This window comes from Haliotis rubra, unplaced genomic scaffold (genome assembly GCF_003918875.1).
Source record: "Haliotis rubra isolate DU_JTF1 unplaced genomic scaffold, ASM391887v1 Scf1630, whole genome shotgun sequence".
Taxonomy (NCBI): Eukaryota; Metazoa; Mollusca; class Gastropoda; order Lepetellida; family Haliotidae; genus Haliotis; species Haliotis rubra.
Genome location: NW_025765593.1, coordinates 15,513 through 27,626, shown reverse-complemented (window position 1 = coordinate 27,626; position 12,114 = coordinate 15,513). Strand labels below are relative to the sequence as shown.

At 41.6% G+C, this 12,114-nt stretch overlaps 2 protein-coding genes and 1 long non-coding RNA gene across 3 annotated transcripts; all 3 read left to right on the top strand.

Annotated features, from left to right (window-relative positions):
- The first annotated feature begins 1,413 nt into the window (after nt 1-1,413).
- Nucleotides 1,414-4,919, top strand: LOC124271764. Its single transcript, XM_046706925.1, has 10 exons — nt 1,414-1,596; nt 1,685-1,858; nt 1,967-2,138; nt 2,266-2,511; nt 2,606-2,826; nt 2,973-3,078; nt 3,205-3,321; nt 3,593-3,725; nt 4,405-4,580; nt 4,840-4,919. The coding sequence occupies exons 1-9, from the start codon at nt 1,414-1,416 to the stop codon at nt 4,484-4,486; spliced, it is 1,434 nt and encodes a 477-aa protein (XP_046562881.1). The 3' UTR covers nt 4,487-4,580; nt 4,840-4,919.
- A 1,004-nt stretch (nt 4,920-5,923) lies between these two features.
- On the top strand, nt 5,924-7,463 carry LOC124271773. The gene is made up of 5 exons (XM_046706934.1): nt 5,924-6,057; nt 6,423-6,576; nt 6,683-6,861; nt 7,072-7,212; nt 7,299-7,463. Exons 2-5 carry the CDS (start codon nt 6,510-6,512, stop codon nt 7,338-7,340), a joined length of 429 nt encoding a protein of 142 aa, XP_046562890.1. The 5' UTR covers nt 5,924-6,057; nt 6,423-6,509; the 3' UTR covers nt 7,341-7,463.
- Nucleotides 7,464-10,864: 3,401 nt separating this feature from the next.
- On the top strand, nt 10,865-11,862 carry LOC124271763. The gene is made up of 3 exons (XR_006897125.1): nt 10,865-11,015; nt 11,187-11,282; nt 11,804-11,862. It is a non-coding gene; the product is annotated as an uncharacterized LOC124271763 (long non-coding RNA).
- The last annotated feature ends 252 nt before the right edge of the window (nt 11,863-12,114 follow it).

Sequence of the window (12,114 nt, the reverse complement as noted above, 5' to 3'; positions counted from 1 at the left end):
GGACTAGTTTCAAATTGTCCGACATGATAAAAAATTAACAAGTAATTATATAATTCTGCAAGTCTTACAGTTTCTATGGGAAATGATAAAAGAAATGGCTTTTCAGCAAAAAACACTATTGAACGAAAAAATATCTTATAATTAGAAATATTAGTTTCAGAAGTTCTATTGTTTATTTTGATACACTTTAAAAAGTATAAACCCGGAGGATTCTTATTAGGCTAACTGAACTAATGTGAACTAAAATCCACTAGAAAGTCAATTTATGCTCTTAGTTTTCAGTTAATTGAGGTTTCGACGAAATTTGATTTTAGTGAATGGTGCTCTCGAAGTGCAGTAAACCAGACGGTGAGTGAGATATTACGTAACTGGAATTATTAGGTTGTTGTGCATGTGATCAAGGTATAGCCTTGCACATATAAGCCGTTTACCTGGATATTTTTGCATACGGTTCGCAACATGCACGTCACAACGCCGTCACAGTCTATGTCGCCGCGTTAGCTAATCAACAAGGCATTCAGTATGGAAGTCGACACATCTCGACAGTAAACAAAATAAGAAAATCCTTTACATATTCATAAGAAAACTCTACAATTCCTACTCCGTCAGAATGTGTTTATCAAACATTGTTTGCGAAGCGCACCGACGAACAGTGTCTCTCATGAAGATTTTATAACGTTTATCCTCACGATTTTACGATACTTGAGTCAGTGTTTGTATATATTCCTCGATCGCTTTGAAAATACAATTGTGTGCCCCTCACGCTCATGAAATAATATCCTCAGCCATATAAGTAACATATTGCTTGTGTGATGCAAAGTCGCTACACTTGTGGTCTTCTATGTGAGAGGTTAAATGTATTGATGAATGTCTTAACAGAGATGTTCACGAGATAACACATACCAAGTATCTACTTCATCATATGCGGCCCGCTGGGATACAAGCAACTGGCTGCTCAGTTATCCTGATGTACAATGGAGTTTGCAAAAAGAAAGTTCCTAGAACTGGTATGTGAAGATCGCTCGATGACCAAAAGATTAGCATAGTCACGATTGTCCTCAGGCCGAGTGGTTTATTAAATCAATTTAACTTCTTAACGGACCTGCTGGAAATGTATCATAATTAGGAAAAATATATCCAGTAAAGTACTGGTCATGTTTAATCCATGATGTGCTTCCTTCTACATTGGTGTGATATTATTTCACCATTGTATATGACAGAAGAGATGTATAGTAAGATAAACGCCACAAAACGTTTACTGTAAACTGTCTCATATCTCATATACAACAGTGCACTAGGGTTGTCGTCGTTTCTATAAATGCTGAAAAAAGTTGCAATTTGGCCATTCAGCTTTTATTCTCATAGTTGACCTATGGGACATTGAACGAGTTTGAGCCCCTTAGAACATCGGATATGGTCGTGGCTAGCGGTCTGCATCTTCAACCAGGAACAACCTACAGAGCTGCTGTCAAGTTCTGTGTAGTGAATGTATGTTCTAAACCCATATACAGTGACGGTGTGACTGTCATAGCACATCCTCCAACACCAGACAATATATCGCTGACGTATCGGGAATCTAACAGTGGACAAGCACAGGCAAGTTACATATTTCTTTCCAAGCGTTCCGTTTCTTTTCATTCGTATGTATTATGTTATTATGGTATTTTTTGGTATGGTGTTTTAGATCCAGGTGAAGATGGCTCGGTTCCGTGATCCTGATATAAAGGTACTACAAGAAGCTTATGACGTCATGGATAGATACGAGTGGGGTCTGACAGATGACAGTCACAAAGACAAAATGTTGATAGACTGGCAGACGGTGGATGCTGATGCTATTGAAAGTGTGGCTGATGACAAGGTAAAATTGTTCATAGAATATTTATCTATTCTTTATACCTTTGATGCCTTTCCGATATCAGTGAACAAAATGGTATATGGGTTGGCTACCACTTTCTTCTGTCTTCAGATAAGTTTCACTCTAAACCTGCCAAAACTGATTCGCTTTACCAAGTGCAGAAGAGAATCAGTCAGGGGCTACAACCACGTAGGTTTACATACAACGGTGTCAGCAGATGTCAAAGAATGTGCAGCATATAATCCTCCAAATATCGTGCCTGCAGTTGTTCTAGATGTTATCGGTAAGTGCGTGGTTACAATAAGTTTCAGGAAAATGTGTAGTCCCTCGTTAAATGTACGTTTTAAGGCTAGTGAACTGAATGTTCTGTTGATGAAACATCCCAGGGGTACATTTATGATTGATTACAGGAGCAAACAACGAAAATGTTGGTCAAGGAATAACCTTAGATCAGAATAGTCACTGGAATGATGCTGACTACACTCCCTACAAGAACATCCTGTCTGCTGTGTGGCCGACGCTACGTCACAGGAACTACACGTGGGCAGTGGTTTCAGGTGACCAGTTGGACCCCTCATCTCACTACAAGAGAGAGACTCTGATGATCGTCACTGACCCCTGTAGCATGCCGGGTGTCATCAAGTGTGGACACACAGGTGAGTGTGTGTTTTAACAATATTTTGTAAAAACGTACGGTGTTTATAAAAGATGTGGCATTCATCCATGCCTTCATCTTTTCCTTTTTTCAAGTGAACGAGTTCATCAACGTGGAGTTTGCAGAGCTGTCCTACTTACAACACGGCAGGAGATTTTATGTGTGCATCCATGCTGATGACAAAAACACTCGTTTTGAGAAGTGGACATCACCTCTGACTGAAGTGAACGCCTGCAGTGACGGCATCACTGTTGATCTGACTCCACCTACACCGGGGACAGTGAACATCGACAACCTCATAGACGGGACATTTCAGGTTAACTGAACCCTTTTAAATAATGTTCCCTTGGTTTCGACAGCATATAAAGTAACTTGGTTGTTAGTGTGAAGTCAATGCTGAAACTACAGTAGAGCCATCGATTTGGGCAAGTACACAGATATTGATATATTTCTCATGTACAGGTTAGCAAAACAGAAGTTGCAATTAGCTGGACAACTTTTGTTGATGTGGAAGAGGAAGGATTCTCTGCTCATGCTGCTGGGATTGCCTTTTATGAAGTTGCAGTGGGTAATGAACTGAACAATTTGTTCATGATCTACCATATAACATATTCAATTTCTAATTCCTTGACAATTATCACTGTCTCAGGTAAATTTATGTCATTCCTGATAGATAAATGTTTTCTACCTTCAGGTACGTTCCCTGGTGGACAAGATGTCGTCATTTACACCCGTGTTGGATATGTAAACAAGTACATTCTACACAGGCTCAACCTGCAGACTGGAAGTACATACTATGTTTCAGTGAGAGGTAAGCTGAAGGTCGATAGAGTTCAGCTTTGTTCATTTAAACTCCATGTTTTGGAAAACAGGCCCAGGTATTCGTGGCAGACTTAAATATGTGTTTATTGTGACAGTTTTGAAACTTTCATTCAAATCTAAGAAAGGTGACATCAATGCATTTTCAATGTCTTGGACCCATGATGAATACATCATGGGTATACATTCAACTTATGCTATGCATTACAAATAATGCTTCAGTTCTTAAGAAATGTCTTATCTCTTAACACTATTTCTTTCAGCCACAGATTTTGTGAAGAAGACAACAGTTGCTGTATCAGGGGGTTTCCTTGTCGACGCCACACCTTCAGTACTAACAGGGCAACACATTGACGTGGAGGGACGATACATTACATCACGTCTTATACATGTCTGGTAACGTTGAGAAAGTGGCATATGAGCTCGTACAAATGTTTTCAAAGAAACCTTTGAAGGAAAAAGGACAGGCTGATGCTAATATGTTGGGTTCACGAACAAAATTAGCATTCTATACGAAAATATATTCCATGATATTTTCCCGACCTTGTTGAGTCAATAAATACATAGGCTGCATTTGTTCTTCATTCTGCATTCTAAACACAAACTCTGTCAAGAACTAGAGATTACTGTACAACGGCAGCAATTTTCAACAACTCTGCATTTGTAGATAACATACTGACTTTCTTATTGAAGCTGACATGTCCAGTTCTGGTCGGATTAACGTTAAATATTCATATATAGCTGCCACACTTGCTCGACCTATTAACACTGATTTCTTTTTCAGTTGATTGTATTATCATTCTTATGTGTTGAATTCTTTAACTAATTGTTTTATATGGGTAACATTCACAAATGTACAATATACAGAATAATAAACTTTGTGTGCTAGGTATACTTGTAATGTATCCTCACATTAATTATCAAAATATTTAGGTTTCAATATTTACTTTAGTGGTGGACAAAACATACACTGAAGAAGTCACACGACGTTTCTGATTTCATGTCCTGTTCAAGGCAAATGTTGATGGAGTAATATTCTACACTGGAAAATAAACGGCGTTGATATATTCCACAGCTGGAGGAACGTTTTCTTTAGACGAGGAAAGTGGAATAAAGTCATACAGCGTTGCTATGGGCACCAGACTTGCGTATGCTGATGTGTCAGAGTACAAGATGACCGTTGAGGACTGTTTGGACATTGACACACTTAATAAAACAGAGGATGGTCACTCGTATTATATAACTGTGAAGGTAGCTTTGGACGTTTCTATCTTCTTTTCTTTCATGTGTTCAAATTATCATGACACAAAATGATCCCCGAGTGTTCGTTCATCCGTAGATCTCGATCGTTGAGGTAGCTGGGTTGTAGGAGTCTAGTCTGTCTCACTTAAACAGACAATCGTCTTTGATTTAAAGATTCAAATAATAATATAAACTTGTTTGAAATAAATAGAGAACGGGCTGAAGTCCTAACTTATGGCGGGCAATCTTATTGATGTCCTTCTTCCAGGCCATCAACGGTGCAGGTCTGTACACACTGTCCTCATCACGACCTCTGGTTGTGGACACCACGGCTCCATCTACTGGCCAACTTCTATGACGGAGTACAGTCAGCTGCCTCACATGATGACAAAGACAAGGACTATATCACCAGTAAGTCTCAGAGATGGCAGCCTACTGGGAAGGCTTCGACGATCCTCATTCAAGTGTCGCCATTTACAAGGTCAAGGTCGGAACCTGCGCAGGATGTGACGACAAAATGAAAGAAGCCAAGACAGGGCTACATCAGTGTGAGGATTGTTCATTGCTTTTCGACTGTGCTTTTTAAAATAATGTCAAGAAAAATATATCGATACAATTAAATTTCAGATATCAGCCTTCAGCACATCCTGCTCTCCCCCTGGAGTGAAGTACTTCACCACAGTGACAGCCTGTAACACAGCAGGCCTCTGCAGCAGCTCCTCAACCTCAGACGGTGTGATCCTGGACAGCTCCCCACCAGTTCCTGGAACAGTGCAGGATGGTACAGGCGACGCTGACATACAGTTCCAGGCGACGAGGTGATAAGGAGCATTTGGTATTACAATAGAGTATCTAGTAGAAATGATTAAGTAGAACCAGTTCTATCTTGACGGAAATATTTTTAAATTACTTTGGAACTATGCAGTGTTTACAGAGAGTTGGTATGCTTTGCAGGACATTCATTGGTTGCAAGTGGCGAGGCTTTAGCGACCCTGAATCCGGATTAGATTACTATGAATGGCGTGTCGGAACAAAACCAGGAGCTGACGACATTCTCTCAGCCCGCACTGCAGCCTTGGGTGAGGTCATCTTCCACACCCTGCCACATGACCAACAGTTGCCCGTAGGACGGACATTGTACAACACTATCCGGGCATTCAACAAAGCAGGTATGTTGCAGACGGTTGACGACAACAGTCGAATTGTAGGTGTAGCAGGTAGACAGAATCGTGACAAACACTGCATCATGTTTCAGGGCTTTATTCAAAGGCTATGTCTAATGGGGTACTGGTGGATGACAGCGTTCCCATTGTGGTTACACCTCCGACAGTGAGAAGTTTAATGTCCCTTTGTTCCTAACACTACAGTCAGTCGGACAGCTCTGAGTCTACACTGGGAGTTCCAAGACGTTGAATCCGCCATAGAACGCCAGTACCTCTCCTTATCATCTCACCAGCTTGGAGAGATAGATAGTTCTAATCTTGAGGTAAAGGTTTGTCTTATATAGATATAACACAGTATAATTGACATTCAGTTAGAATTGGTCTCCAGCAACCCATATTTATTGCGGCGGTACTAATCGTATGCGACTAACGGGATCGGGTGGTCTCGCTGACTTGGTTGGCACATGTCATCGTTTCCCAATTCCGTAGATCGATGCTCATGCTGTTGATCACCGGATTGTCTGGTCGGGACTCGATTATTTACAGACCGCCGCCATATAGCTGGAATATTGCAGAGTGCGGCGTAAAACAAAACTCACTCACTCAAGCTGAAGTGTGACCACGAAATAGTGTCAGTACACAGAAATACTGAACGTTCATCTATTCATCCATGTATGTTGTATTCCAGGTTCCTGGTTTACTTCGAGAATACACTTTTGTGAACCTTGACTTGCATGATGGAAGTAAATACAAGGTGAAGGTTACCGCGTGCAATATGGCGGGTGTCTGTGTATCGGCACATACAAACAACATTTTGGTTGACAGCTCTAAACCAAATACAGGTATGATTTTGTTGTGCTCCAACGGAACAGATTGCGGAACGGTTATTTTACTCTTATTACAAATCCGATGACAATGATGATGATGAAATACTATTTAATTTGCAGGGTACGTTCGCCATAGAAACCGACCACGCAGTGAAGCTCGCACGACATCAGACTGGCTGGATGACTTGGAACAGGACCAGTCTGAACCTGGCGTGGCTTGGCTTCTCCGACCTACATTCAGGGGTGGACCATTACCTTGTAACAATAGGATCTCGTGAATTCGGAACAGATTACAATACGGTGAGATGTTTCTAGGAGACCAAAAAGATTCCATAACTCATATACAGAAATAAGAGTTGTTTTATACGTGACCGCCATATAGCTTAAGCATTGCGGGAGTGCAGCGTTAAACTAAACTCGCTCATTCTACGTGCAATTTTACACTATGTAAATGTGCAAGGAGGAAACACTGATCCAACTTGAACATACACAAACATTTATTTATTGCAGGGTACACTACCGGAGAAGGTATTCCATAGTGACTCGGGTGTGAACAAGGGTGATGAAGGAGTCCTGCAACGTTTCACAGTACACACTCGTACCCTGCCGTCATCAGGATCTGTGTTTGTAGCTATCTGGGGTGTGAATGGGGTAGGTTCTCTTGACACTGTCCTTAAACTTGTTTAACTGAAGATATCCTATACTCAAAGCATGATTGTATCCAATGCTACTTCTAGGTAGGCCTACAGGTGATGCCTACCACGCTGAACTGGTCCTGAAGGCAGACTCTACTCTGTGGCTGGTGAGGAGGTGCCAGGCCTACAACTGTGAGGGACACTGTGTCTGTGCTGTACAGGGCGGTACCTGTTCTGCCAGTAAAGCATGTGCACAGGACAAAACAGGTTTGTGCAGTAACGGGAAACTAAACAGAACAAAGATTAGGACCTAATATCACATTTCAGTCATTTTCGTAGCTATAGATCTCTTACGTGTCTTGCATTTATGGCTATACGTCCAGTACATAAACTCACAACAGGTTAACAGAGCAGGAAGGGTTTAGCTGCTAGAAACCCTCATTTCCGTTTTCTAACGAAAACTTCAAACCCTTTCACATCTAGGTAGAGTAGATAGAAACATCACAATCAAAGACGTGGTGGACCTCATGTCTCCGGATGGTTCTAATGACGTCGACGTCAGTCTGTTCAACACCGTCATGGCTGCCACTTGGACTGACTCGTCAGGGGATCACCTGTTTCACGGTGAGCAGTCTTTTCTATACACACTATACATACTTTGTAACATTTACATTAGTTCACAGATGCATCCTGGCACGTGCGTTATTTGTTATTTGTTGTCTGATACATTTGCCCTTTGGAAGATTGATATGAATACAGTATAAGTGGAGAAGAGAGTGATGAGCCAACGGGGTGTTTGACGCCATAGTCGACATAGGTTTTGGTTTGATGCAGGTCTACAAAGCATCTGCTGTTGTCTCATTACCTGCAGGTGTGAGAATGAATCATACTTCAGGTACAACTTCACACGACACAAACATGCTCATACTGAAGCTTTAATCAGTTGGTATCAATTCAATCGCTAATCGACATAGCACTTCAACAATCTCAATATAATGTAAACAGCTGATATACGTGTCATGATGATTTGCAGGCAAGTCTCTGACATCTGGATTGAACTATTACTTCTTTGTGAGAGCATGGTATAACAAAATCAACAGCATCTTCAAATCGGATGGCGTCCTTATCCAAACAGCACCACCCACAGTAACAGGTAGCCAAGAAGGGCCAAAAATGGGTGTATCTGCTATTATATTGTTCACATGTCTCTTTACAGAGCTGCCGTTGGTTTCCCAGTGTTGTAGAAGGTGAATATGTTTAGATGGAGTGACTTAGCGCTGCTGTATTACCACAGGTGAAAGAGCTTTTGCACACACTCCAACTGACACCAAAGATACAGACTTTCAGACACAGAACGAAACTCTGTTTGTCCAGTGGAGTGGAAAGTTCCTTCAGGGTCAGAGCGGCATCCTCAGATACAGGGTCTTTATCAGCACTGTGCAAGGAGGTATTTTGAATATTGAATTTGACGAATTCCGTCTAATTGCAATTCACTAATTCAACAGACAATTGTATAACTGTCGAATTTGGAGGACTAGTCCTAGTTTTATATAACTATATGATGCATGGTCACAGTATCCATGAATCAGGGGACCTGACCTTCACCAGCTATACTGCGACAGATCTGAGCGCTTTACGTCCAAACACCGTCTACTACTGCAGTGTCCTGGCTTACAACAAGGCTGGTCTGGTCATTGGGCCTATTCTGATGGAGTACAGGTGGACGTCATGCCTCCAGTGGCAGGCAGAATAATGGACGGACTTGGTTGGTAATATTGTAAATCTTTTCTCGTAATATGGTATTAACATAGGTATGATATATACAGTATACTAAACTTTTATGCATGTTTTCATAATGTTGAATATTGATGCAGGCATCCATGACTTGACTACCAGAGTTCAACATCCGAAGCATCCGCCTCCTGGTACGGCTTCGGACACAGACTCCACAATCATCAAGTATTTTGGTGTGTGGGGACAAGCAGCGACACATCAGATTGCAGTGTGTTGGACTGGTTGGATATAGGACTACACACATCTTCTAGGAGGTCGCTGTTGTCTCCAATCGTAAATGGTCAGTGAATATAGAACGCTACATTATGTTAGTGCCACTTTTATGTTAGATATAGGATAATACGTATATACCTATCACATGATCACATTATCTTGTGTTCAGGTACAAGAATATGGAGCAAGGTGTATGCTGTGGATGCTGTTGGTTACACCTCAGATGTTGTTGTTTCTGATGGAGTCGTTGTTGATGCATCTCCACCTGAACGTCAGGATGTAGCATATCTTGAGACAATCTGGTTAAGAACCCATCTTCGAGGTAGACGACATAATTGGTACTACCACGAAATGCAACCTCGTCATACCAACATCATGGGAAACTGACACAGCGTCCTGTATCAAGGTTCAGGCGCCGGATTCACCTTTAGCTAAAGATGGACATAAAGTTTGTGTCCGTAATTGGGAAGCATCCAACAAATGATCTCAGGTCTTGAGGTTGGGAGGCGAGTACAAGCTGACTCTGTATGCTGGATACCCAGAGACTGTTTCCAACACCCACAGACCAGTTGATGCAATAGTTACAATGGGAAGTGAAGTCTTCAGCTTTACCCCTGGACCCTACCCTCTGTAGAGGCACCTGCAGTGTCGGAGATCACTCAGTCGTCCTCTGGAACAAACACACATACAGGTTCACAGCTGTAGATACAAGTGTAGTGCTGGAAGATAACGTCATCGTCATTGATGATGGGTTTGTACTGGACTGATGTAAGTGTCCACACTTGTGGACTATGTTGTTGGTCCAGACAATGAGGACACTGAGGGCGCACCTGGTGGTCCACTCTGTGTTCCTGTCTCACTGGTCATCTCTACATGCTTCCTGGCACTTCGAGGACCTACAATCCCCTATTACACAGTACAAGTGGGCGATTGGTAACTAGATTTATTGTCATTACGTCAACTGACTTTGCTGAATTAGTAAATGCAACACTGTGTAGTATAGTGAGATGTCAAATGTTCGATATTATAGATCCAAGAATAATATGTTGAATATTGCGTATTTGTTTCAACGACAATCACTGGGGATGGGAGGAAAGCATAATCTCTGACATAGGACCAGATCTGAAATTGTGACAAAATAGATTCCCGGCTTTGGTTCACGTCGTGGGTATAATGTGTAAAATACATTTCCAGTGTCCTCCGCCGTGATATTGCTAGAATGTTGCTAAAATCAGCGTACCTCCACACACTCACTACCTCACACACTAATGTACACAGTTCTTTCCTAATCTTTCAGGAGCTCGTCAACACATCATTGTTTCCAGTGTACCGTTATCGCAATGATGATATATATACTCATTGAGAACGAATAAGGGAACATTACATGAGTATTGAAGTGTTACTTTATTCTTTTCCAGAATTTCACCCACAGCAACAACACAAACCATGTGAAGAAACCTGAAAAGAATAAAGGAACACTTGTACCTTCAGGTGGTCCCTATTCGTTTTCCTGAGTATATTAGTCCGATGTATAAGTTACTTTATCATATCATACTCTGTGCGTTCGTGTAATCAAAAGGTCCTTGTGTTTCAGGCACAACTCCAGGTGGTACACATGTCCAGGGCTACACGGACCTAGGTCGAGCTTTGCCACAGGAACACTGTCTAATGTGCAACTGCTCCATGGCGCCACTGTTTACATTACTGTCATAGCGACGAATGCTGCTGGGCTCTCTACTGTTACATACTCTAACGCCATCACAGTAGACATGACTGCACCACAGTTCGACCTCATCAGTGATGGTCTGGATGGTAAACTTGAAATTTATATATATATATGTCAGATGAATAAAAAACAACGTGCAGGTCTACAACTCTTTGATGGATTAATATAACATCAAATGCAATAATTGAAAGAGTTCTTCGTAACGTGGTAATTTAGCTGCTTCATTGATACAGATTGAGTGTTTACGTATGTTCCAGGACGAGATGAAGACTATCAGACATCAGGCGTGGTGAGTGTCTACTGGCAAGTCAGAGATGAAGAATCAGGTGTAGAACACTGCGACTGGGCTATTGGTACGTGGAATACTTCATTGCCAACAATATTAAACGCTAGCATTTTCTGTGTTGTTTAACATAAAGTCGCTGGAATGAAAGACCCATGGCAACAAGACGTGCACTTCGTGGTTACTTTCAAAGAGTAAACATCTTATGTCAGACACAAATTCAGGCAATCCTAAAATTAATCAATACAATATGAATGTTCAATATGAAATATATTTCAGGGAATTCCTGACATCTTGCAAGCCACAAATGATAAAATATGTGGTTGACATGTGTAATGAACCTATCAGGAATCCAAACTTAACCATACGGTATAATTAAATTTTTATGGATGAAGCGTGTCTTCACTACTATAGTAAATGGACATAAACTGTTTGAGATTTATATGAAATGTAGATGGAAACAGTTCCACGTGTAGCGTTTGGCGTCACAGCATTTAAAACATAGTCCTAATGTATTCATATATATACAAACATCTTAACCATTTCTTGTACGTAATACGCCATGTACTCAGTATCTTGTTCAATGACAAGGGAGGACACGAGGGAGCAGTGACATGAAACAGTTTGAGAGGGTCCCCCAGGTCAGTCCATTGTTCCAACATGACATCGCCTCTAAGATCCACTCTCGTCATCTGTGACAGTCTACACCACATACAGTCCGGTGCTTCAACAAGGCGGGGCTGGCGTCGGACATAACGTCGGATGGAGTTGAAGTGGTCCAGACAAGCGAACCAGACATCAGTTCCTGGCTTCACTGTCCTGAGAGAAAAGTCAGTCGGTGTACAGTGAGAGGGATATGTGTCACCAGAGTCACGAGAAAGTCCGACTCTGATGGACAAACC